We start from the raw sequence: 26,603 nt of genomic DNA, 5'->3' as shown, positions 1-26,603 counted from the left end.
TTGACATTCATAGCAAGTTGTGCAGATTGAGTCAGGATAGAGATCCCAGTTTGCCAGAGGCCCTGGATTAATCTCCTCCTCCTCCTTTCACAGAACAGTGGCACATAGCTCTTTTCCTCTGAGAAATAAATGCTGGAGACACAAGCATGCCAACGAACACTTAATGCAGCGTTTTATAGAGACAGACAGAGAGCTTGTGAGAGAAAGAGAAGCAAAGAGGAAACGGAGGGTTAGGTTTTGAAATCCTCAATGAAGTTGCAACATGAGTTTGGCATGGCTCAGCCCAATGCCTGGAGATCTTCACAGCTGAAATGCTGCCTTCATCATGGAAAAGCCCCTCTGACCTTTTCCAGAGGATGGCCTGGAGCAGAGGAGAGGTGTAGGTAGGCTACCCAGCACTTCTCACCCAAGCAGAGCTCTCAGGCACTGTTTTGTCTGAGTTCTGGCTGTGGCATGAGGTCCTTTTCCTGGATATTGTGTTTGATGTGTTGGAGTTATTATGATGGTGAGCTAGAAACTGCAGCTGAGATGCAGACCTTGGAATGCCCTGGGTGCAGGATTGACTGCAGACAGTCAGCCAGCCTTAAGCAGAAGTTAGTGGCAAACCAGAAGTACATCCAAAAGGAACTAGCAATAATTTAAAGCTTCAGCAGTCCTCCGAGTGCTGGACACCCCTATGAGCAAAACGTGTTCTATCCACAAGTGCAGTTTCCCACCTTGATCAGAACAAGTTTGTACCAGAAATGAGAAGCTTCTTCTGAGTCTTGATAGAAGATGGAGAGATTGGTGTGCCAAAGACCTCAGTACTGTTATTTCAGAGTCATTGTGGACAATGAGGTTCATCTGCTTGGTGCTTGCAAGAACTGTTGAGCATTGAATAAATGGATATAGACCTACAAAAAAAGGGGCAAGCATGGAGACAGCTCTAACTCCATGGCGCCTCTATATCCTGAGTGGTTTTTTGCTAATGAAGGTAGGTTAACTAAATGAATCTGACCTACATCCCCTGTTCACCTTGTTTGGGTCAGAAAGCACCAGCAACTGCAGCACAGCTCTGAGGGTCTGTTTTGTTGTGGACACCACCTGAGTGCAAGGAATGAAATTGAAGTGAATAAACAGCCTCATACCATAAGGTCTTTCTTGGCTTCCCATCAGAGAAGGCAGAAACTTCCAAGGAATTTGGGAACCCGGGATTTCGAGTATTAACTGCACCTGTTTGTAAGTGAGAAACGTGCACCGTTCCACAAGGAGCTGATATCAAAAGGCCTGTGGGAGGCAAGCAGACAGGGAGGTTATTTCAGGGTCAGGTAAAGACCAAAACAAAAAGAAGTTTGCTTTTTTATTCTGTATTTTCTTTGCTTTTATTACAGGAAGATGTTTTTAAAACAGAGGGTGGGAGATGGATGCTTAAAGAGAGTGGTCAAAGTCTGTCTTAATTCACAGGAAATCACTTTCTAAGGAGAAGAAGGAAAACTTTTTTATTCCTTCCTTTTCCAGTCAAGAAACCTGAACTGGGAAAAATTATTAATAATAATAATAGAACCCCCTGAGCCAGTTAAACATGCAAATAGAATTTAGTTTATTTTCACATTCACAAGTGTAGCTGGGAAGCCAAAGGGCCTGGGCCAAAGCCGTTGCTGGGAGCTCCAGTAAAGCAAAGGGAATTGGAGCCAAGTTGATCCTCGGAGTGATGCCATGGAGCTGTGGAGGCAGGGCTGTGCAGGCAGCCGTCAGGCTGTGAATCTCAATTAATGACTCTTGAAGCCAGCTGACAGCTCTCTGTCCTTTGGGGTACCCCTGAGATCAGTTCAACCTGTTTGAATTCAGGCTGTCTCTACTTGAAGGTAGGGTTTTCTTCCCAGCTATCATTAGGTGTCTTGTCTGATGAAGAAAAGGGATCATGAAGACTCCTCGTCACCTCTGTGGTGCTTCTTTGCACCTCAGCCTCTTGAGACACTTCTGTTTTCCTGAGAAACAGTCATTTTCTTCTCAAATGATATCACCTGTAAAGTCCTCAATGGGTCCATCACCCTCGTGTCTGTCTCCAGGACCATCTTTGCCTTTGTTAGCAAAGAACAAGACACCCTAAGTCTGAAAACCATCAAACAAACCAAAACTGGGCACACTTAATGTAGAGCTCATGCAAAAGAAGTTTTAACTTGAGTGCTAATGGCACACAGAACTACAAGCAGGCCACTGGTGCCCTGCCCATGGTGCATGATGCCACCCAGCCTGCTGGTACCGTTTGATGCATGGTGTAAAGCCTCCAACTGTCCTCTCAGGACTGGTTTTACAATAGTGTGACTCCACGTCCCCCATGCTGGTTGCTCCTGGTTTAACAGAGCACAATAGAAACAGAAGTGTGGTATAAAGAAACTGCTCTGAGAGCTTGCCGTGATTGTGGAGAGAATGGCAGCCTTTCTTTGGCTGTCTGGAGGGATATACTTCCCTGCTAAGCTCTCCAGAGCCATTTGGGAAGCCCCTCCAGGCAGCTTACCATAACTTTTCAGCTCTATAGGGCCATTCCTATCGGTGAAATGCTTCTGAAGTGCCCATGGCTCCTGGAAGCGATTGTGTTAAGCCTGACCCTTCCTCTGATCTTGTCTCTCCTCTGGCAGGTGTCCACGTCCTGAGCTGCAGGAACAATCCCCTGATTATCCCCGTCATCCATGACCTCAGTCACCCTTTTTATCACACCCAGGCTGTCCTCATTAGCTTCAGCTCCCAGTTTGTGGCCATCTCCGGGGTGGCCCTGCGTTCCTTCCACAACTTCGACCCCATCACCATCAGCAGCTGCCAGCGAGGACAGACCTACAGCCCAGCAGAGCAGAGGTGAGCCTGTCAGCGAGCTTCCCCCTGCCCCACACCGCCTGTGCCGGGGGTTAGGAGGAGGCAGGAGGGGCTCAGGAGCTGAACCCTGCTGACCCTTTTGTGCGCCTGCTAGAAACCCGGCTGTGTTCTCATTGATCAGGATGGATGGGACATTTAACCCGCATGGGATACTGTTAGTGAATTATTTCCTCTTCCTTTCTCCTCCCTCCTTTATCCCAAGCTTGGAATTGGGGCCAGTTAACTCTCCATACATTCCCCATCACAGCATCATTTTCACCACTCGCACGCATCAGCTTCAATCTAAACCTCTTTGTGCTGCTGAAGTGCTGCAGGGACCTCCCACGGGAGACGAAGTGATGCTTGTGCCCTGGCAGGGATGGATCGGGCGAGGTGCTCGGCCCCATACAGTGGGTGCTCGGCCACCAGCATTCATGGTGCTTTTATGGCTGGAGAAGGGCCCTCAGCACCTCTCCGGATCCATCCCACATACTGAAAAGCTCTGTGGGACCCCCCAGGATGAAAGGTTTATGGCTACCGTTTTATTCTTGTTGTTATTACAGACACATCAATAGATCACCACCAGTCCCTCTCAGTCTCTGCTTTACAGCATCCCACAGAGATTGTGACCTTTCATGGCCTCTGGTGCGGCAGCTTCATGGAGCCTTTCAGCAAGGCTGTGAAAAGAAGAGGGGAGAATTTAGCAAAACCCCTGAAAGAATCTTTTTTGTGGTCCTTTGTCCATTCAAAGTTGTGAGCAGTCGTCATACCATAGCAGCAGCAATAGTAAAACACGTTGCATATCCCAGCAAACCTCTGCTCAGCCCTCCAAAGCAAGCGGTCAGGCTTTTTGATAATGTTCTGGCTTAGGTTTAGGACCTGCTTTTATTCCAGGAAAAGCAGGAGGGGGAGAAAAGAGGGAGAGGGAAGGGAAAATAAAATTAAAAGACCCTAAAAGAAGAGTCTATCTATAGTTAAATCAATCCAGTCGGTGCGTTCTGACCTAGATTTGAGGAGGCTGATCAGCCTGTGCAATAGGTTGTATAAATTCAGAGGCCCAAAGACAGCAGGATCAGGTTTCAGAGGAGAATCTCAACTTGTGGAAGTTTGGCCAAATTGCAGCGCAAGAACGGGAAAGACCCACTGGAAGGAGATGGTGAGAAGCATCCGGGTGCTCCAGAGGGCTGAGGCGCAGGACCGCATTCCTCCCTCTCAATTGTTCAGTAGGAATTGAACCATTTGTTCACTTATGAAATTAGAAGTGCTCTGTGTTTAGAAAGTTATTTCCTTAATAAGAAATGCATTCCCCTAAGGCAAAGCTTCAGTGAGCCTCTGCAGCCCAGCACACTAACCTTTAAAAACCTCTTGAAGAAGAATCACCCCCCCCCTTTGCCTCTGCTTTTTCTTCCTGATGTTTTTCATTGGGCTTGTTTTGTTTTTGGGATGCACTGAACCCTCTCGGCCCCTTTGCTCTCAAAATCATCCCTCAGAGCCTCGCTCCTTCAAAGGAACAGTTTAGGTCTTGCAGGTTGTAACGCTGGATTGATCATCAAGTTTTCCAGGTCAGTCCAGGAATTAGAAACTCTCTGAAATAAAGCCCTGATCCAAAGCCAACTGGAACCATCTTCCATTGATGACAGTGCTATAGTGGAAAACCTCCAGTTTGCCTTCTGATGGAATCAGTTTGAATGGTCATATATGCTTTGTTCTGTACAAGAAACTCTTACACAGTTCAGGTATCCGAGGTGTAGGAAAAGGTGTGCCTTAAGCTGTGCAGCCCGGAAATAGGTGACACCTTTGCTGTCACCTCCCATCTTTTCCCTTTGTTATTTTTCCCAATCCAGGAAGGACCTAGAAAGAGGGATTTTGTCAAATTTATTCTTAGCCAGTTCAGAAACTGGATGTAGGTTTTCTGCCTCCTTTGCTCATAGTCCCCCCCATCATACTCTGAGTGCTGTCTCAGCCTTCCCTTCTCCCCTTTCCCCAATGGTTGCTTTTGCCTAATGTTATTTTTAAGATATTGAATTTTAAAAGGAGCTTTCCTTCCTATATGTAAGCATCAATTTTACCCCTTTCATTTTCCTTAGGTCAACATGTTTTTTTTTTCCTGCTTTTTGGCTTTTCTCTACTGGAGATATGATTTTTCTCTGTTCAAGGAGAATTATTTTGGTTGGAAAGGATTTATAGCCAGATACAGACACTTCAAGGCAAGGGTGCAGGTTTTAAATGTGAGAGAAAAGAAATGTATCAGCCCTTAAGGGTTAACAGAGCTTTATTTTGAGGGTGAATGGATCACTCCCATGGGTTAGTGGCAACTTAACAACTGAAAATAAAACATGTGCTCATTCTTCTTTCTTAAACTAAGTATTACAGTACTTTAGAAGAGGAAAAGGAGCCTAAATGCAAAAGGTATTTGATAGGTTGTTGTCCTCAGTCATCATTAGCCCTTTTGAAAATCCATTCCATGCTTCTGAAGACATTTATAGAGGGTTTGAATAAAAAAAGCCCAACAAAACTCTGCTTTCCAGTTGTATTTTCCCAGTTGTTGGGTTCTGTCCTGCAGCTGTCCACAAACAGCAGAAGTTTCCCTCACTGCTGGAGATGTGCTGCAAAACCAACATGCTTTATTTTCACATCACATCCTTAGATATAGTGGCCCCGTTGGTTCTTCTCTTGCACTTTACAGCTTGAATTATTATACCTTTATTATCTCCTATTTAGCCTCATGGAGTGCAGGGTGAAATTGGGTGTGTAGAAGCAGAGGTATAACTTCCCCCCCACCCGCAGTCACTCAAGCAGCAAGGAGCAGCAATGCCTTGGGGCTTCCTTTGACAGCGATTCCTCAGGAATCAGGTTTTTGTCCTATTTGTTGCATAGGAAACATCAGCTGGGGGGTCCCATCCCTGCAAGGCAGTTGTTGTGAAGTGCTGCTTCCCCTGGGTGGCATTTCCCTGCTCTGTTCACCACGTCTCCTCCTGGAAACTGCAGGTGGAAGGTGTGAAAATCCAGGGAGACATTCCCAAATCACAGTTGTGGATTTCAGGGGTTTCCAGCTTCCTAATCCAACAATAATTCCATGTTCATAATGAAGATAAGCCTCCCTGCCCTTGGAGCAGGCTCTGGCTGACCATAGCCCTCCAGTGTGCATATCCCAACATTGTGCAGCTCCCTATGCTTCCTAGTCAGTGTAGCAAAAAGGTTTTACTTCCCTTTAGTTAAATCTTGGCATTAACTCACTGTTATTGCTTCTGCAGGGGAGATTTGGGGTTTACCTTCCTCCCTAAGCATGCACATCTGGGCACTTGACAGCTGGAGGGACCAGCACTGTAGACCAAGACCCACTCTTGGCCAATATGTCATTGCCTACCCTCACCCTGGCCTCAATGGAGGGCCATCTTCCATGCTTCACCCTTTGCTGCCCCAAACAAGCCCTAGGGAGATGTAGCCCACTCCAGCTCTTCTCTTTGTCTTGTTCCCTCCTGCTGTCAGCTTCCCCAGCAAGAAATGATGAAGATAAATCTTCAGCAGTGGAACAAATGCAACTGCCCTTTGTAACTGTGGTTATTTTTTTCTTTTCATAAAGGGGGGAGAGAAAGGATTTCCTCATCTCTGGGGGTTTTTTTGGTGAATTAATGTAGCTTTCTCTTTCCCGATCCCGCTGCCTTTCCCCTGCCCTGCATTCTGTCATTAAGCGCAATCCCTGTCAGCTTGCTCCTGGTGAAATTAATGAATTTCTCACAGAACTGTTAATCATAGAAGCTTTGGTCCGTGACATGTGTTATAATTCAATGGGCTTTTTAACCTTCGCCCCAGTTTGGTAATTGGCAAACGGCATCATTTGGCTTTTATTAAAGTGGAAGGCGATGTGTTCTCTTTGTTTGCCTGGACAGGCTCTGGCAGGGAGACCTGCAGGGCTGCTAACGCCAGGCACACACAGTCCTGCTTCCAGGCTGGAAGGGTGAAAGGACTTTGGGAGCTTTATCAGTTCAATATGGAGCCCCCCAGGCAGGAATATGGCCCACAGCAGGGTGCAGGCAGGCTGAAGGCAGAACCAATCCCAGGGAGAATGTTGTTGGCCTGGTGGTGGGGACATCCTGGCTTGTGCTTCTCCTTCCCTCATAGTTTACTTTGTGTTGGATCAAGTGTTTTCTGTAAACCTCTGTGTTTATGCTCGTTCCTGACCCTATCAGTTTGAATTAGGGTTTTGCTGTGATTGCTGGCAAAGTCAGACCCAACGGTACTGCTGTGAGATCACTGAAGGGACCAGAGAAGGGACCATTGCTACTCTTTTGGTCACTCCAATGGGCCAAATTTGAAGGCAAACACCTAAAAAGGGCTTGATCCTTTTCCTTTGGCACAGTCAGCAGCAGGTCCATCGGTCCCCATCCAACCCCAAGGATTCGGGTGGATGTTCTTTGAGGTTTTGTATTAGCACAAGGGGACCAATGGGTTTTAACTGAAGACTGAAGAAGAGAAATTCATTGCCCCCTTTATAGTTCAGACTTCTTTCATATCTACAACTAGAAATGTGCCTAGCAGCCTTTGCTTTTCAAAATGCTGCATATGTTTGGATTAGAGATAGAACCTGCTCTTGCCTTTAGAGAAATCTCTACAGAGGAAAAGACAAACCCGTTGCAAGGCTAGATCTGTTAGATAAACCCTCAGAAGGCTATGTGTGTGTGAGTTGTATGTATGGTGGCACAGAACAAAACCAAGGTGTGCTTCAGATCTAGCCTGGCCTGTGCAAAAAGGAAGCTTTTCCTGTAACCAGTAGATAAGGGTGTGGTGATTCTCATAACAGCTATATACTATGGGCTTTTAGTCTCTCCTATGTATATATACTCATCATGAAGGGAACAAACAATTAGGGCTTTATGTTAAGATGAGTTCTTGGAAAAGTGCTTGACCCCAGGGTTAGGAAAAGAAAGTTTGGCTGCTGTAAGCTTTTCGAAAGAGGAAGTCCTGGCTTGGTTTTATGTGAGGAAGGAAGAGTTCCACTTAATTGTTATAATTCTCTATAAACATGTTAAAATACAAATGTTTCTAGGATTGTGTCACTAAGACCCCAATTTAGCAAAGCCTTTAGCTATTTGCTTACATCCCCTTGTAGCCAAATCTATCAGTGGGACTTAACCATGCTTTTGAAGTTAAGCACATATTTAAGTGCCTTGCTGAATTAAAGCCAATATTGGCACAGAGAAATAAAGATTTAGAGGCTAATGACTGAGCTCATTTAGATTAGGGATGGGCAGAATGGATGTGAATAAAGGAAGAACTGGCTCAGAACCTTAGCCTATGTGTGAAGCTAACTCAGTTGAGGGCTTTTTTTACATCATGGAAACCCTCTGCCTGGATCTATATTTGTAACGTGCTGCAGTCAGTAGAATGCATGCAAGAAATCCACTACTTCTTGCACTCACCTGGGTGTGAAAATGTTGCTTTAGGCAATCATACACTACCAGGGCAAGAACAGGAATAGGTGAACCCTGAGGTGGACCTCATATAACAAACACTGTGAAGGAATATCCTAGGCACCAACACTTGTTTCTTATATATATATCAGCAAATCATAAAGGTGGTCCTTGGGTCCCTTATATTGCTTTCATCCAGACCAGATCATACACAGGGAATCAATTCCCAGGGACATTTGGGAAGTTAGGATAGATCAGGGATGATTTAAAATAGGCAGTTTTGATGAAGTCACCCAATTTTGATTTCAAGAAAATGGGATAAGCTGTCCCATGCCAGGAATCAGCATGCGTTAAAGTAGAAGTGATTTCATTCTCAGATACTCTATATTGTTTCTTTCTTGAGGAAAGCATAGCTTCTGGAGCATGTGATGATTAACCACTCTTCAATGGCAGTACCCATGCACGAGCTCCTGCAACCCACAATTCTTCAATAGGGATGTGATGGGTTCTTTGTCTAAACTTCCTACTTGGAGATATTCATTTCTCCTTGGTCATTCTGCGTTTGCAGAACTCAGTTCAAGATCGTGACTTCAAACTTCACTGGGATTTGCAGCTGACAGTAGCTGATACCAAATTGGAAGCAGTAGCTAGAGAACCAGAAGTATTTAAATTGGAACCATTTGGTGGCAGTGGTTGTTTTTTTACTAAAAGTGAATGGTTGTATTGTTTGTCACTGAAGTCATTCATATAGAGTTACAGACAGAGAGAGCTGCCCAGATGATCTGCTAACCAAGGCATAATCTGGAGCCTGGAGGGGGATGGCTAAAAATGTTCCCTGGCCATTTAAGAAGACCACAAGGGGACTTGTAAACAGAGAGAAGAACATCACAATAAGTGTTTCTTAATGCCTTTGTCTGTGGCGTTTCAGTTCTGCAGGACTTTTAAGACCAGGCTTGCTCATCTGGTGTCCTGATATGAACTCAAAAAAGCAGATTCTTTTTCTCCTTTACATTGATGGCAATGAAAAGCAATGCCACTGACTGCGGTGACGTTGCTCTACATCTCCCTTTGTGCAAATCGCAAAGGTTTCCTTAGACTTATCCTACCCTCTGAAGCCATTCAAGGCTGAATTCAGTGCTACATCAATGTGTAGCACATTGATTCACATCAGTATTAAATTAAATAGGTCTGCTATTATTTTATTTTTCCAACTTTAGTGCAAAAAGGTTTTCAGATTTTGCGGGAGTTTTGCAATGGGCAGTCAAGGTTCGCAATATGTGCTTCTGAGAATGGCTTGGCAATTGTCCTTGCTTTTTTTCCTCAATGAGTCAACTTCCTCATCACTGGAGCCCTGGCACGGGAGCCACTCATATTGCAGCCTCACCATCTGAAAAACAGAGGGGAGCAAAGTGGCAGCTGTCATGGGGAGGTGTAACTGGAACACGAAGGGAAGGTTCAGCAAGACATCATTCATGGTTTATGCTCTCATTCAACATCCGTGTTTAGATATTCCTGCTGGTGTTGATTGGTGACTTACTCAGTTAGCGGTGCTGTGAGGTGAGTGGTAGGGGTACTGCTCTGCTCAGGGAGCCACAGCACATAAGGCTGCCTGGGGGCTGCTGCCCAAGTCAAGTCTGTGGTTCACACTCCTGAGTGATTCATGTTGGGCATTTAAAGACAGTTGCAAATGGGTGTTCTCATCTCACTTCTCTGCAAGAGACTACCTGCACACTACCATATGCTGTCCACTTGTTCTTCTTTAGGACAAGAGGTAACAGCCTCAAGCTGCACCAGGGCAGGTTTAGATGGAGCTGAGGAGCGATTCCTTCCCCAGAGGTGCTCAGGCATTGGAACAGGTTGCCCAGGGCAGGGCTGCAGTCACCGTCCCTGCAAGTGTTCACACACCCTGGAGACGAGGCCTCAGTGCCCTGGGTTAGTGGTGGCCTTGGCAGTGCTGGGGAATGGTTGGACTGGATGGGATTAAAGGGCTTTTCCAACCTGGTTGATTCTATGATTCCACCATTGCATCCACAGTCTTATGGGTCAGTGCAAAATGAGATCCATGGCAGTATAAATTTGTATGTCAGTCAGTCACAGTGTCTGGAAAGCATGCATGAAACCCTTGGTATGGGGCAGGGGTGATCCTGCTGACAGCATGATGCCTGTGTAGGTCAGCTCCGGCAGAGGATCATCTGTCCTACAGAAGTAATGAGCATCACAGTTGCAGTGCTGATAGATGGGGCTCTGTTTGTTGCATAGAAGTGTATCAAGTTGGCCAACACAGAAGTGGAATTCTCCTGCCTCAGGCCTGTCAGCGGCAATACTTTGTGCACAGTGAGGAAATAAGATCTTTCTGAACGTAGAAATTGTTTATGGCTCATCACACTCCAGGGAAGGGCTGCAGTGAACAAGCAACTTTAAATTACAAGCAGCGGGCACTTCCCATATAGCACTAGTCTGGGACAGAGCAATGAGTTGTGGAGGTACATAATACTGTCATTTAATCTGATCTAGGGCTCAGTGGAGACATGTGCAGATGTGCTTCTCTATCAGTAACATGGGGATAACAATGCCAGCCCAGGTGTCTCACTGGGGTGCAATGAAAATTAATTAGATAATGTCTGCACAATGCTTTGAACACAGCAAAACATCATGGATACGCTAAGTCCTGTGCTTACTAAGGTGGATGGGGTTTTTATGGTTGTTAGTGCTTTTTCTAGGAGACAGGAATAGCTTGCTTGTAATCCATTTCAAAATATGTGTATTGATGCATTGCTTTCCCTTCTTTCTATAACTTTCTGTGTTTCAGGTTCTTCCCTATCCATGCAGATGGTGAAATAAGTTGAGGCTTTCCCTCCTCCAAGTTAATTTAACTGTATTCAAATCAAACTCATTTTAGTTTTCAGGAGAGGCAAATAACCTTGTAGAATCCTTATCCCAGAGATTTTGTCTCTAATCCAGCCAAACATCCTTGCACATAGAATCATAGATTAGTTCGGATTGGAAGGGACTTTTAAAAGCCATTTAGTCCAACCCTCTACCATAAATAGGGACATCTTCAACTAGATCAGGTTGCTAAGAGCCTAGTCCAACCTGACCTTGACTGTTCCCAGGGATAGCGCATCCACCAACTCTCTGGGCAACCTGTGCCGGTGTCTTACCACCCATTGTAAAAAATCTCTTCCTTGTATCTACTGAATCTACCCTTAAATGCTTTAGGACTCTCAGCATTTTCATTGCCCTTTAGGTGAGGGACATGTGCTGCAATGTTTGATTCACGTCACCAGAGATGGTGAAAGATTTTGTGTCAGTCAGACATCTCTGTGTGTACAAAATAAAACCAAAACCTCTTTTTACAACTTGTGCTTAATGCTACAATAATTAACTGTAGGGAGAGCAGTTTTCATCCAAGAAAACATTTTATGGATGGCAGGACAGCAACTGGAGAGATATGAAGTGACAGCTTGCTGCTGAGCTTGATAAGAGCTTATCAACACAGCTACACAGCTGATGTTTGGTGTTCCTCGTGAAGTGGAATGAAATGAATGTGTTGATTTCAATCGAGTTTCTCATAGATAAGAGTGTCTATCACAGAACCCCCTCCTCACACGTACACACATGCACGCTTATCACTAGAACTATCAGGCAGTCCTAAATTCAGCTGGGATTTAAATTGGATGGGGCATAAGGACTGTTCTTGGAGGGAGAGTGTTTTTGTGGGATGGATGGATAGATGGATGGATGGATGGATGGATGGATGGATGGATGGACGGATGTTGGTGCAGGAGTAGGAAAGCCACAGTGCAGTTGAATATTTCAGAACAGAAGTTTAACTGTGAAGAACTGGCAGACTTTTCCCTTTTGCCACAATACCTGTAATTTGCTTTGTTATCATCACCACTACCACTGTCCCTGTCCTGAGCACATAACTAGAGGGCTGCTCCTTGGTGAGCTGGGTTCAATATGCAGCCTGTGTACATACTGTGGGACAAGTGATGAGTTTGTCAGTCAGACACGCTTGATTTTATGGACTAAATGAAATGAACTGACTGAAAATACCACTTCCTGCCTCCCCCCCCAGCTGTGTCCACTACTCCTGCGAAGCCACCGACTGCCAGAAGCTGGAGATTGAGCATGCGCTGCTGGACTGCTCCGGCGGCGGGTGGTACAACGGGGCCCAATGCAACGTGAGCTGCAAGGCGGGCTACACTCTGCAGGTCCAGCGGGACGATGATCTCAGCAAGAACCAGGTTTGTTCTGTTGGTTTCGTGTGACCCACAAAGCAGGGATGAGCAAAGAGATGTGAAGAGATTGAGAAATAAGTGAGTCTAAACCCCAAAATCTCAGCTCAGCCTTTGGGATGGGGCCTTACCCAAGTACTTCTCATCAGAATAGGAGCCATCTCACTGTGTAGGAAGAGGGACTGACAGTGAGCAAAGCTCAGATGTCCCTCAAATTTAGAAGTTTTCAACCCAAAAGGTTTAAATATGTGTTCAGGCCTTCTTTGATCTCACTGGTTTTACTCAGCCAAGCAGTGCTTCTTAGGTTGTTTTTTTGGGGGGTGGGGTGTTTGTGGTTTTGCATAACCAGTTTCTGGTCAAAATACCTCATTTTATCCCTTGGGTTGAAGCTAACAATGTCTTAACTCCTTTGCAGGGTTTCAGTCTATCTGCTCCCAACCACACCCTGACACTGCAGAAATGCAGGGGAGCAAGGGGGTTGAAAAAGCACCCAGACCCCTTTGCTTTCAAACAAAGCACCAAAATCCTACTCCCAGTGAGCCGGGGAGTGCTCCCCATCTTCTCTAAGCCATGCATTAATAATCCAGTCCTACCAAAGCAGCATGTCTTGATGTAGTGAGTGGGGTATTGAGGAAAACTATCAATTTCTTCAAAACTTAATATAAAATTCAGGTCCTTTGTGCTGGGGGAGGTGGATGAGGTGTATGTGATGAATGGCCCACCCTTGGCATGCCATTGGGAGCAGGGTTCAGGGCAGACACCCCAGTCTATGAGCAGGACATGGGGGTGGTTTCCCCATCTTCTCACATGTTGTCTGGGCAGCACACACACATGTAGGGCTGGGAGAGCTGGGGCAGGCAGTGTGCTCAGCAGCCTGTCTGTATTTGTGTTCTTCATGAGCTCACAGAGGAGGGAGCCAGAGTGGAGGGGAATGAGTCAGCCCTTTCAACTCAATTACAAAACAAATACAGGACCCCATGAGCTGGGCCTCTTCCATCCTAATTGGCATCAGCACCAGAACCCCAGCTCCAGCTGAGCATTTTTACACAACAGAAAACAAGTTCTCAAATGAGCCTGAATGGCTGAACCAGGAAACAGTTGGAAGGGATCTGTGCATTGAGCACACAGGAGTCCCAAGGTAAATAAAACAGCCTAAACATGTTACTTACATTCAGAAAGTACCTTTTGGAGATGCTCAGCCAACTGTATATGGTTTTGCTCTGAGAAATTTGGTTTCAGAGCCTTGATCAGACTCATATGACAGGAGTGGAGGATTTTAGCACCCCTACCTAATGTGATTCACTGCCTATTACAACATGCTTCCTCTCACCCTGGTCTACTATTGCACTTCATCGTCTTTTTTCCACCGATAAAACCCCTGAGGCCGATGGTTTTGTTTTGCAAGTGGAGCATCTTAAAGACATCCATGCTCAGCTGAGCACATTAAATGCATGCTTTAAAAATATACTCATGTGCTTTGGAGATCCGTTGAAAAGGAACAGACAGTTTCTTTCACTATCATCTTTTTTTATGTCTTTGTGTCAGGTGCTTCAAATCAGAACTTCTGGAACATGTAGGCAAGCAATTAGTTATCCAAGAAAGTCCAGAATCCATGGCTTGGATTTCTCATATTGTGTTGTATCGAATTGCATTGTGCTTCTTCCACAGTTCCTTCAGATCCTCTTCTGACCACAAGCATTTGGAGATTAGATAGGGCACTGTGGGTTGTTATCTATGGTCAGAGGGACGTTCTGCTGTGATTGAGGGACCTTACGCTGATTGTTGGTTGTTTCACTGTTGTCATTTAGTTGCGTAGTTTGCTTGTTTGGCTGATTTGAGGATCTAGAGGTCATTCTGTCTCATTTAACTGACAGTGTGGGAGGCTACATAAGGAAGAGGACGAAGGAAAGTAGCTCTGCTGATGTTTCACACTCTTGGGTAGGAAGGAGGCTGAGGTGAGGTGCAATGTCTCAACGAGCAGACTGAACATCAGCAGCCCATGACCACCACATGCTGATGAAGATGACACCCTGGTTTAGCACCTGAACAGCATTTGTCTTCTGTATTTCACTGAAAGGCAGAGGAAAAAGGCGTGAGCAGAGAATTAAAAGCAAAAGTTTCAAAAGCACCTCAGAGATGCAGGGGCACAAGTCACATTTCAAATCAGTCTTTTACATCTGAGGGGGCTTTGAACGTCTTCTTAACAGTTTCTGCACTTTCTGGCCTCTGTGTCTTCTGAAGCCACCATTTTAATCAGGCTTAGGGCAAGAAATTCATTTATCTCTGCTCTCTGAGAAGCTCCCATTCCAAATTCTCTTCAAACTCCATAAAATCACCAAACCCTAAAACCCATCAGCACCATGCACAGGAGAAACTGTTTGAAAATACAAAAAAGCTGAGCTGTTTGCAGGCTCTTGGGCTCTCTCATCCCATTGAGGGACTTCAGCAACAACATGGTCGAAAAAGGGTTTTCATAGTGATGGAACAAAATCCTTCATGTGCCTTTCTCACAAAGAAGATCTCGGGATGTTTTCATTTCCCCCCGATTTCTTCCCACCCCCATGACAACTCCAATGCTCTTTCTTCTCTTCTTCCTTTTTTCCCTCTTTGTCTTTCACTGCTCTCCTCTTGTCCTTCACTGAAAGCCCCGCTCATTCAGTTACTGTTGTCATCTCTCCTTGAAGCCACCACCACTGCTGCTCTGGTCAAGAGGTGTTATTTAAAACCCAGCAGCTCCCTAATGTTGTGCAAAGGCATCATCAATCATGCCAGGAAAAGAAAGCGCGGCTCATGTGGGTTCAATTAGAGGCACAGTAGTGGGCAGAAGTGGAAGAATACTTAGAGGGGAGGGCACAGCTGTTCATTTTTAAGGAGAGGAAACTTCACACGTGAAGCATCGCTGGAAGAAGGAGCCGGCTGGGATCTTGGGCAGCAGGAAGGAGACACGAATTCTCCCAGGCTGTTAAAAGTCCCAAGGAACAAATCTTTCTGGCACCAGATTAGTTAAAGTTTGCATCCTCTTCACTGTATCTTTGGAGGCCCTTTTTTGTCCTCTTTTTCTCCTCCTCACCCGCCCTCCCTCCTTGCGTAAGGCTCTTTTGGAAGGCAGGACATGAAGGGAAGCGGTTGCTGTGATGCCAGTCAAAGCAGCACAAAGTGCCCAAAGTGACAGCTAATAAACCAGATGAGAAAGCCAAGCGCTTCGTGTGGACTGCTGTGAGCTGGGTGACCTTGTCAGATCAGACAGGCGAAACAGGCACGTGTCTGCTCAGGCTTCGGGTGGGAGATCTGCAAAGGCAGATGCAGATGCTGCTGCTAACACCCAGTGTTGGAGCTGAAGGCAGCACTGCTCAGGCCAAGTCAACTGGAAATACCCCTGAGGTTCAGTGTGGTGGTGGGGAGAGATGAGCTCCGGCTCAGCAGCCTGGGGTCCTGCCCCTGGGCACTGCAGTGATCCCACCTTCAGGTGGGACATCACAACAGGGACAAGCTGAAGGCTGGTGAGTGCCATCTTCAATGATTTCCATGGTAGGGCTGTCCCCTCCTGTGCTTTCAATCAAAGCCACTGGTCTTTGTCTCCATTGAGGGGAATGTTCTGCTATGTTCTGCCACAGAAGTGCATGTGCTCCTATTGCTTGAAATGATGACATGATAGACATGCTCTAAAATGTGCCATTATTATGTCTGACCTTGAAAACCTCAGCTTCCATCATACAAAGTGTGGAACAAATTACTGGAAAAAGCTGAGAAGCCAGGATCTTACCCACACGGGCACAGCTCCTCTATGTGGGAATGGCCTTGCCAGTGTGCCAGGAAGAGGAAAAGCCATATGAGTTTGGAAGGAGAGGACTCCTCCAGATTTGGTTTGGTGTTTTTGTTGGGAAAGTACCATAGGGCAAAACCCCATGTTAGCTTTCTGCTAACAAAGACCACGGCTGCAGCTGAAATAGTCTCACAAATGTTAGCTTGGCCCATTTTCCATGAGCTGTGACTGTCATGCACAGATACTGCTTCTGTTTAAATGGTTGTGTTGTATCCCTGATCCTGAATTTGCACCTTTTCTTTGGTGTTCTGTAGAGGTACATCTGATGTTCAACCCTTTCATCAGAGAAACTCCCTTGTGCACCATAGTGTGTCTCAGCAGCCACTATCAGCTAGCAGGAAGTATCATTTATTCCTAAACTAGATCACACTAATACCAATAACTGAAATCTCCTATCCCTTCCTTGTGCTTAGTGTGGATTCAGCATCCAGCAAGATCCAGTGCAAGACCCATGTCTTTTCCATAACGTTTGGATAGCCCCTGACATCAGTAGCTTGGGTTTATGTTTTAACCTCCCGCTGTTGAGGTGCTGGAGTGTTATTTGATGATAGCATCTCTGAAGGGAAATGGAGGCTTTGCTGAATGCTGGGGCAGCTGAGCCTGGAGTGCAAATGTGGTCGTGATGCTGTGCGTCTCCATTATGAATAGATGGAAATACGCTGTATCATCCCTTCTGCTGTGGCCATCACACCACAACTTCCTGGAAGCACAATCATCTTCCAGTTATCAACTGGCTGCAGATTATATATACTCTTTAATGGTGCAGGTGTTCTGATTGGCAACAAAGGCAGAACTAATAGCCACCAACAACAAAGGCAGAACTAATAGCCACTGGGGAGCAAAATGAGTGGGAATGAGAGCACAGAGTGTCCCTTCACCTGAGCGCTCTGGGAATCCCAGAATGTGCTACACTGAGTTTGCAGAAACAACATTTTTTTCCATCAGCAGTGCTCCCTGTTTAAATAAACTCCATGGTCTAGAAAAGGGGTTTTGTGCCCACTGGGGAAGTGTCCAGTTTCTCAGCTCTGAGACTGCTTTTTCCATTCTGCATGCAACCATATATCAAAGGGAGACAGGTCTGAACTTCTGTTGGAACCATTAGGGTGTTTTTGCAAAAAGGGAATCCAGGTCCCTTTGATGTGTGCTAGAAAAATTCCCCTTCCTTTTATAAACCCAGATCAATGGTCAGCAGTGCAAATCTCCTGTGAGCCTACCAGCCCTGAATAAGAAATTCCCTGGAGGCAGAGCAGTGCTGCTCTACGGCTCGGTCAGATTCCTCGATGGTATCTTCCCCTTCTTGTGTTTGGGTTTCTCGCATTCTTTTTTCTTCTGTCCTTCTCTTTATTCTGGTATAGAATCAAGGGTCTTGCTTTGAGATTCTTCACTTCCAGTTGTTAATTTTCCCTTTTTAATTAGGAAATAGACATCTTGTTTGGTCTCTTTGTCAACATCTGTTTGCCCTTTGGTCACCCAGTAAATTCTTCATCTTAGCTGTAGGTGGCTCCTTTACCACCACCAACACCACCACCCCTACCCCACCCCTTATTTTCTCTCTCCCTAGCACTTCAGGATTTCAATCTGCTGCATTCGAACCATAGAATAGTTAGGATTGGAAAAGACCTTAAGATCATCCAGTTCCAATCCTCTGCCATAGGCAGGGACACCTCCCACTAAACCATGTCACCCAAGGCTCTGTTCAGCCTGGCCTTGAACACCACCAGGGATGGAGCATTCACAGCTTCCCTGGGCAACCCATTCACCACCCTCACAGGAAAGAACTTTTTCCTTATATCCAATCTAAACTTCCCCTGTTTAAGTTTTAACTCATTACCCCTTGTCCTATCACTACAGTCCCTAATAAAGAGTCCCTCCCCAGCATCCTTATTGGGCAGTTCCACTGGTACAGATCAGCCTCTGTAATAAATAACAAGACATTGGGTGCTTTATTAGCTTTTGTAGTCCTACAAGCCTGTTAGTGAAGATTAACAAAGCATAATAATGTTTGGATTATTCCTTAAATCCATAGAAATGTAGCATCTGTATAGCTATGGTGTAGAGAGACTTTAGGGAAGTCACAGCACAGGCACTGGCTCTGTATTTGACCTCTCAAGTGCCAGGTAAATGTATGGGCAGGATGCTCTTGGGTATCTCCATTGCAGGTCTCTCCAGGCAAAAACCTGTCTCCTTGGGTATTTGGGTCCCCAGTGCCAGGACAGCAGGGTCCTGGTTTCATTTGGAGCCTTGGGGCACTCTGACAGTAGAAGCCATAGCAGCTGTCAGCATATGAACACAATGTTGACATGTCTCTGGCCACTTCCCTTGGTGCCCCAGTCCAAGGGTGACTGACACCTCCTGGGAGAGCCTCAGATGGGAGTCCCAAATGGGTTCATGTCAGGTTGGCTTTTACTTCAAACCCAAGAGCGAGTTCGACTTCTGAGAAGTACACAGGGATCCCCTTGGTGTGGCTGTGTCACGGCACAGTGACAGGGACCAGGGATGGCTGTCAGCTCCAAACAGCTCCAAACAGCTCAGCCAGCTTCCTGGCTTGTCTCAGGAGGCAACACAGACAAGAGTTCTGATTATTTGTATTGCTCTGCTGTTTATATTGAAGCACTTTGGTTTCTCACCCCAAGTGTGACAGAAATCCATCCTGGTTCTCTGACACTCTTGTAGGAACTTGTATTTAGTAGCTACTGTCCAAATGGTGATGGTAGAGGTCAGGCCCAGTGTGCCTTAACTCGTGGCCACATTAATGGCTGTTACTAGGCTTGGAATGGTTTTGATCTTGCCTGGCTCTGGTGGCTGTAGGCATATATGTCTTTTTCCAGATGGAGTCCAGCATCACCATGACTTGCACGGATGGGAAGTGGAACAAACAGGTGACTTGTGAGCCTGTGGATTGTGGTGTCCCAGACCAATACCATGTCTATCCAGCCACCTTCAACTGCAGCGAGGGGACCACCTTTGGCAAGAAGTGCTCCTTCAGTTGCCGACCTCCTGCTCTTCTGAAAGGTATCAGAGGCTGTCTATGGGGTGACCTGGGGAGAACACTGTTAACACAGACTGCTCCTAGTAATCTGTGCAACTTCTGCTGTTGATTTAGAATTATTTATGATATTTTAAGTATGAAGAATGATGAGACTCTATGAGAAGGTTTATTTATATTAGAAGTTAAGTTCTTTTGCATCTCTCTATTACCTTACTTTGACCTTTCCTTGATCACGGCTGGCCAGGCAGTAATGACAGTGAATATTACTTCCATACAACCAAAACATGGAAAAGTCATGGGGATAAATCAAACTGAGCTCTCTCATCTTCTTTCCCATGCCTTCTTTCTTCTGTGTCTATCTCTCTTTTATGTGTCCTCCATGTATTTAGAAAGGCAGGAGACTGAAAAGTCCCATGTCCCAGCGGCACCATCCCCATCACTGTTTTTCCTAATCTACCCTATTTCCTCTCTTCCTTCTCCACACTCATCTTGCTCTCCCTCTGACCTTTCTCTCCTCTTCTTGTTTGTGACTCTCTACAATGGTTTATTCCTTAAAAATAACACACTCTGCTGCCTTCTTTCCTTTCCTCCCCACCTTCTTCCCTGCTGCCTCTCTGCAAGCATCCCCATCATCCTCTCAGCGCTATCAACTCCTGCTCACTGGCACATTACCCTTTTTGATCTGGTCCTCAGGAAACACAAAAAGATATCATTGTTCATTTGAAAGAACTTTACAGCCAAATGAACTTGTCATCTTGCACTGGAGTAATCTCAACTGCTGTTGCCAACTCAGGTACAAAGGCTGTATAAGTTGTTCTGTACACGAGGTATCACCTTTTCTGCTAGGATTCATTGCAAATCTCAAAAGAGGTATGGGAAGTATTTTTCATTTCAGTGAAGGGATATGTTGGTTTCTTCATATATAACTGAATTGCTTAATTCTTTTACCTCTTATTTAGGAGGGTAACCACAAGCAGCCAACACACAGTGAAAGTTCAAACTACTTAAATGGAGATTTTTATCAAAGAATTCCCTTTTCCTGTTCATAAAGGTTATCTTCAACAAGAGGTGTTTTTTCACTAAAAATGCCTGGAATTTTTTGAGGGCAGCAGTGCAAACAATGACACTCATCATGACCAACAACAGCTTTAGCTGATGACTCTGATGGGGGGAGCTGGAGGGATGATAACCAACCCCCTGGCAAGGGTGTGCAGCTCTGGTGTGTAGGATCACTACCCTTTTGTCCTGAAACCCTGTGAGCTGTGAGGTAAAGGCACCATTTGGTGTAGAGCCATCGGTGATGACTAATAGATGTTGCCACTAAGCTTCTGGAGAATGGCGTTGGAGTGACTCATGCCTAATTCAATCACTGACGTCATGACAGCCACTGTTGGTAATGTCACAGCTTATCACTTTGCAGTGGCAAGTATGATATCACCATGGCTGGGCTGCAGAGCTGCTGCATGAGTCAGAGCACAGGAGCATGCTGGTGCTCTAGAAAAGAGCTCCCTTCGGCACAGAGTGCCTCTGCAATCATCTGCAGTTGGGGAGGGGAAAGAGAAAGCCAGGCCTGATTGAATGCAGCTTCTCTTATCTTTGTGGATAGGGCAGGAGGGCTCCTCTACATACCTTCCTGAGCCCTCCAGAGCCTTTTGTTTTCTTCTTCTTTGAATTCCAGTCTTTTCCTTTCCTCTCAGAGAGGTGGCATTGCTCTGGGGTTAGCAGTTTGTCAGTATTATTTGGGATAACTCCCGAAGTTGGCTTAGTGTTGAAAATATGCCTTGTGGGTTGAGAAGAGTTCCTGCAGCAATGCTTGGGGATTTCAATAGAGTATTAGGGATTTTTGAAGGGTTAGGGGCTCATAGCTGTGCTTTGTTTCTTAGGAAAAGCTTATTCCTTTTCAACATACAATATAAAATAACAAAGAATGTAAAATACACTGAGACTAGGCTACTTTTAGCTTAACCTTCTGAAGTCAAGTAGGTCATAGCAGAGGCAAATAGATCTATTGTACCTTTTACCTTTGAGGTGCAGGCCAAGAAAGCTTCCTAAGGAAAATGAGTCTCTAATGAGTATTATGAATCGTATTTATCACAGTAGTCCCCAAGGACTGATTGTCCCCAGCTGAGAATGGCTCCTCATTGTGTTGGAGTAGTGACTCTAATACTAACAGGTGCTGCTCAAAAAGGCTCAAAATTGAAATAAAAAGCACAGATTCAAGGAAGAGATAGAACACAGAAGCAGAATGAAGAATGTAATGGAACCAAGTGCTCTGTTAATGCCATGACTTTGGATAGGAGGGGGTTGATGTACGAAGCAAGCTTCATTGCAGAGAAGAACAAAAGTAAGGAAGAGAAACACAAAAGATTACAAAGACAGCGTGGTTTCCCCTATCCTACAGCGTTTCCTGAAATGAGCACTGTCTGCCTGTCATCTGAAAACAGTCCTTAATGATTTAATGCCATCATAGAGAAAATGCATGACATACACAGTTGAATTTGTCAAACCAGCCGAGGTGGCTTTTGATGTATTATGGGTGTAACGACATGTCAGAAAGAATGGTCCTGCTGAACGTTGTTCACTTTGCTCTCTGTTCTTATTAGGAAACAACAGCAACTTGACCTGCATGGAGGATGGGCTGTGGTCCTTTCCGGAGGCCCTCTGTGAGCTGATGTGTCGAGCACCTTCCATTGTCCCTAATGCGGATCTCCAGACAAGTCGCTGCCGAGAAGATAAGCACAAAGTGGGCTCGTTTTGCAAGTACAAATGCAAACCAGGTTACCATGTCCCTGGATCCTCCAGAAAAGCAAGAAAGTACGTGCAGGAGTAAAGCCATGCCATCAGCATGATTCAGAAAGCCACAAGCTAAAATTATTTTGAGAAAGGGATGGGCTGTTTTACACAGACTATGTGTGCTGAAGGGAATATCACTGAATATTTGCTGAGGCACTGATACAGGTTGCCCAGAGAAGCTGTGGCTGCCCCATCCTCAGCAGTGTTCAAGGCCAGGTTGGATGGGGCTTGGAGCAACCTGCTCTAGTGGAAGTTGTCCCTGCCCATGGCAGGAGGGTGGAACTGGATGAGCTTTAAGGTCACTTCCAACACAAACCACCCTGTGATTCTATGAACAATCCTTTCATGCAGTTTCAAGGGGATTTAGGCACCTTCCTCACTTAGGCTTCTTTGAAAATCCTAACCAGTGCTCAAAACCAGACCTTACCTTAGTAATACCCCTTTCATATGCAGTATGGGGAGTCCCCTCTGAAGCTCTACAGGAAGGTTTAGTGCTATCATATGCTTCTGACTTTGCACAAACCCACTTCAAACCAACCACAGCCCACAAGCCTCCGAAGCAGAGTTTTTGGGAGATGTGTCCAAGGCCAAAAGAGGAGTTTAAGCTGAGCAGCTCAATATTGGCTTTGCAATTAATCACTATTTTTGCTTAGAGACTTCATGACGCAGAATCACAACTTGTTCCCCAAGTGTTAAAAGCTGAAGCACACCCATCCCCTGCAACCTGCTTGCAGAGCTGAGAGGCTTTAGAGGCTCTTAGCTGACTCAGCCACTCACTGAATGGTCTTGGTTCTTCCTGCACCAACAGGCGAGCCTTTAAGATCCAGTGCACACAGGATGGCACGTGGCTGCCGGGCGCTTGTGTGCCCGTTACCTGCGACCCTCCTCCTTCCAAGTTTCATGGGCTCTACCAGTGTTCCAATGGTTTCCAGTTCAACAGCGAATGCCGGATCAAGTGTGAAGATGATGACAATCAGTCGGTGAGTCTCTCGTGTCCAAGTTATCTCAGCACACACAAGCGTGGGTTTATCATATGTTCCATAAGGACTCTGGTCTTTGAGGGACCGAGTGCCATTGAGCTCTTCTGAGACCAGAGACAGAGGAATGAAGAAGGGAAATATGTTATTAAAGTAGAGGGTGAGAAAGCTACTGTGGAGAGCCTGGAAATACTGGTTTTATGATTGTAGTAACCATTACCCATAAAGGATTAACAGTGAAACTACTGTTTCTAGACTATAAGTGGCTGAAAAACCTGCCACAGTGGCTCTATGATCTAGCCAGAAAATAAGGAGTAATGAATGAAAGTAAGTATGATATGAGTTACCCACACATGTCCTGGCTGGTCATTCTCGTTTACCTTGATTTTCTCTCCAATTCTCTTTTCACATTATTATCATGTATATGTTTAATATGGTAATTTAACTCTATAAGGATTACAATAATTCAGGTGAGTTATCTCTAAATTTTCATGTTTTTCTGGCTGTGAAAGTGTCATTTGGCATCAGAGGTCAGATCCTCATCTGGTGTTAATCAGAGTGCTGCCTTTGACTTCACAGAGCTGTGTTCACTGATGTGAGACAGTCTGGCCTTTAGTATGTCACTTGAATTGTTTAGTTTTCCTCACCAGAGGTAATTATAGTTTGTGAGATAAGTAACTTCTCCCAGAAGTGTTGCTGCTTCTTAATACACTTGGGAAGAGAAAGTGGGGATGTAGAAGCTGCTACATTGCAGAGAGTAGGGAGTGCTGTGTTAAAGGACTTTTAATATCATTCCAGGTTCTGAGGACATATTAAAAAGGGACAAACCATGCCCTAGTACTAGTGAAGACACCTCTGATACCTGCTTCAAACGTTAAAAGCCTATTGCTGCCACTGTTCCCTGCTGGGTTGGCCTGTCCTCTTCACAGGGACGACAGGCAGAGCCCTGGGGTTTTGCATTAAAGGTTTCCTTGTATAAAACTTAGGTGAGGTTATGAGCCTGTGAAATGAGAAGCTGCACATGTGGGTGCAGTTTGGGTGGGAGCTCTAGGATACAGCATTTGTGGCTTTGTACATCTATCACCGGTTAGCACGGCTGGAGAGCTGTACCATCGCTGGCAGTGCAGGGAAGCTGGGGAACCAGTGTAACAACAGCTGGTATAATGGGTCTCCGTTTGCTGTTAAATGAACTGGACATGAAGAGGAGAAGGCAGTGGAGTCAGAGTTACAGCAATAAGGAAGTAGCTCTGGAAAGTGAGAGATACAGCTATGTCTTTATTCACTTTAAGGAAGAGAGTAGGGAAAGCACCTTGAGCAGAGGGAGCAGATAACATCTTGAGAAAGGGATTTGCAGAGAAAGGTATTTCCAGATATCCCAGAAAATAGACTACAGAAAGGGGGGAGGGCTCCTGGCACAAGCCAGAACCACTTGAGAGGTGTTAATTATTTAAGGATTAAACCCCACTAAGTCTCTCTCAGCTATATAAGGTGATAATGCACGTTGCATCCAAGTAAGAAACCCAGCAGGGATTTTCACAAGAGATTTTGCAGGTCAGAGAGTGATGGACAGGATGTTACTATAGCAATAGATATCCTGGGATCTCAGAGTATGTTGCAGAAACTGTACAATAGTACCTTTAAACACAGCCAGCTCCAGTAACATAAATCAGGTTTCATGGCTCACCTTGAAAAACCATGCTTGAACCCTGGCATGCAGATTGCAATGGAAGTGCACCACGCTTGCTACCCCAGCAAACTGTGCTCAATTATCACTTAGCAATCTCTTCCTGAATTTGTCACCATGCTGAAAGATCATTACTCAGCTGTACATATGGCATCTCTTAATCACCAGCAACATAATGGTCATTTAAGCAGGTACCTCCCCTGGCACCCAGGGCAAGGGTCTTCCATTGGAGAATATGGTGCACAAATCATATGAACAGTCAGATCTAAATTAATCAGTCTCTGCCAAACTGGCCCTTAGGTGGGAATCACCAAGCTGGATCACACCCTGAGTCCATCTGGTCCATTATCCTTTCATATGATTTTCTTAATACTGCTGGCAATGGCCAGATGTCTAGAGAAGGGGAAGCAGGTCCCACACAGTAGTCTGCCAATGGGACCACTTTGCGTCTCACTAAACACTGTGCTCATCAGCAAAGCTGAGCAAAGAAAGCATTGGGATATTAAGGACAAGACTAACATTGAAGGCTGCTCAATCCTCCATGCATGTTCCAGGGGCTTGTGCTGGTCCCTGTACAACAATGGGTGTGGGTCATAGGGAAAAGCTCCTGCAAAGAGTTCAGCAGCTCTGCTGGAATCCCAGCATAGAGAGGACACTAAAAGATCCCCAGATACCCAACACAGTTTCCAAGAGCAGGGTGGGTAGGTTGCAGGCAATATGCCTGACATAAAATGGGTGAGGAGAAGCAGAGATCGTGCATGGTTCTCCCACCCAGCAAGGCCCCCACAGGAGGTTTGGAGCCACACCAGACATCCTCCTGTTGAGTGTCCTGCATTACCCCATGGCAATTGGGTTCGCAGATCCTGCTAAATAGCTTGTGCAGAAATCCCCAATGCCATGAGGATAGATCTGACGAAAGATTGCCTGTGCACTCCTTTGTTGTTTCTAAAGGGCGTGATATTTCCCCTCGGACTTTGGTATTCATTCTTCAGTATCATACGGAGAATCTTCTCTATAAGAGAAATGTCATATTGTATTCCTTGCCCATTCCCACACCAGAGGATTTTTTTTCTCCTTTCCACCTGCCTCTGTGAGTGTCTGTCTCAGCCTCTTCTCTTGCTGTCACTCAAGGCAGCCAACCTCTAAAGAGCACGTTCTGCCCTGCTAAGCATCCCTGCTCGTGTCCTGCTTTCCTTCCTCCTTCAGATGGCCATTGGGGATTCTTTCATTTTTGAGACAAAAATGATGCAACAAGTTAGAAAATGGGAAGAGGGAAAAGGGTGTCTGCATTCAACACAAACCTTTCAACAAGATAGAAGGCAAATGGGGTGAATGCACCTTTATGACAACTAGAGTGGGTCTATTTTAAGGTAGAGACCTTGCAAGGGCCTTGTAAAGACATTGCATTGCACAGAAGAGGGGTTTGTGTGTATGCAGTGCAGGTTTCCTTCTTTTATTCTTTGGAAGAAGACTCCTTCTTGTCCCCCAGCACTGACATTCCCAACTCTTCCAGCTCCAGCAGAACTTTGCTTCTGGCTCAGGTCTGCCTGCTTCTCACTTCTCAGCCTGTCTTTGCTGTTGTTTTTGTGCCATCCACATTATCTCCTCCTCTCATTCCAGGGCCGTGGAAGCAACGTGATTCACTGCCGGAAGGATGGCACCTGGAGCGGCTCCTTTCATCTCTGCAGGGAGATGCAGGGCCAGTGCACACTGCCCACACAGCTCAACAGCCACCTGAAGCTGCAGTGCACCGGCGGCTACGGCATAGGTTTGTGAGCTCCAGCTCCTGCGGGATGCAGCTTGGGAGGGAGTGGGAAGCACAGGGACAGGAGTGGAGGAAGAGGATGGGAATGAGG

At 45.7% G+C, this 26,603-nt stretch overlaps 1 protein-coding gene across 2 annotated transcripts in view; it reads left to right on the top strand.

Moving 5' to 3' along the window:
• Positions 1-26,603, top strand: part of PAPPA (pappalysin 1) — a 368,516-nt gene that overhangs the window by 309,276 nt on the left and 32,637 nt on the right. For both annotated transcript variants that reach the window (XM_061352951.1, XM_061352950.1), the window contains exons 13-18: positions 2,619-2,832; positions 12,322-12,490; positions 19,133-19,316; positions 21,897-22,107; positions 22,895-23,066; positions 26,368-26,515. In XM_061352951.1, the coding sequence (XP_061208935.1) occupies positions 2,619-2,832; positions 12,322-12,490; positions 19,133-19,316; positions 21,897-22,107; positions 22,895-23,066; positions 26,368-26,515 (1,098 nt within the window). The remainder of the gene's footprint in view (positions 1-2,618; positions 2,833-12,321; positions 12,491-19,132; positions 19,317-21,896; positions 22,108-22,894; positions 23,067-26,367; positions 26,516-26,603) is intronic.

The sequence above is a fragment of the Neopsephotus bourkii genome, unplaced genomic scaffold (genome assembly GCF_033783945.1).
Source record: "Neopsephotus bourkii isolate Nb327-2 ecotype Australia unplaced genomic scaffold, CSIRO-AGI_Nbou_v1 NB_659, whole genome shotgun sequence".
Lineage (NCBI taxonomy): Eukaryota > Metazoa > Chordata > Aves > Psittaciformes > Psittacidae > Neopsephotus > Neopsephotus bourkii.
This window is presented reverse-complemented; position numbering and strand designations above follow the sequence as displayed.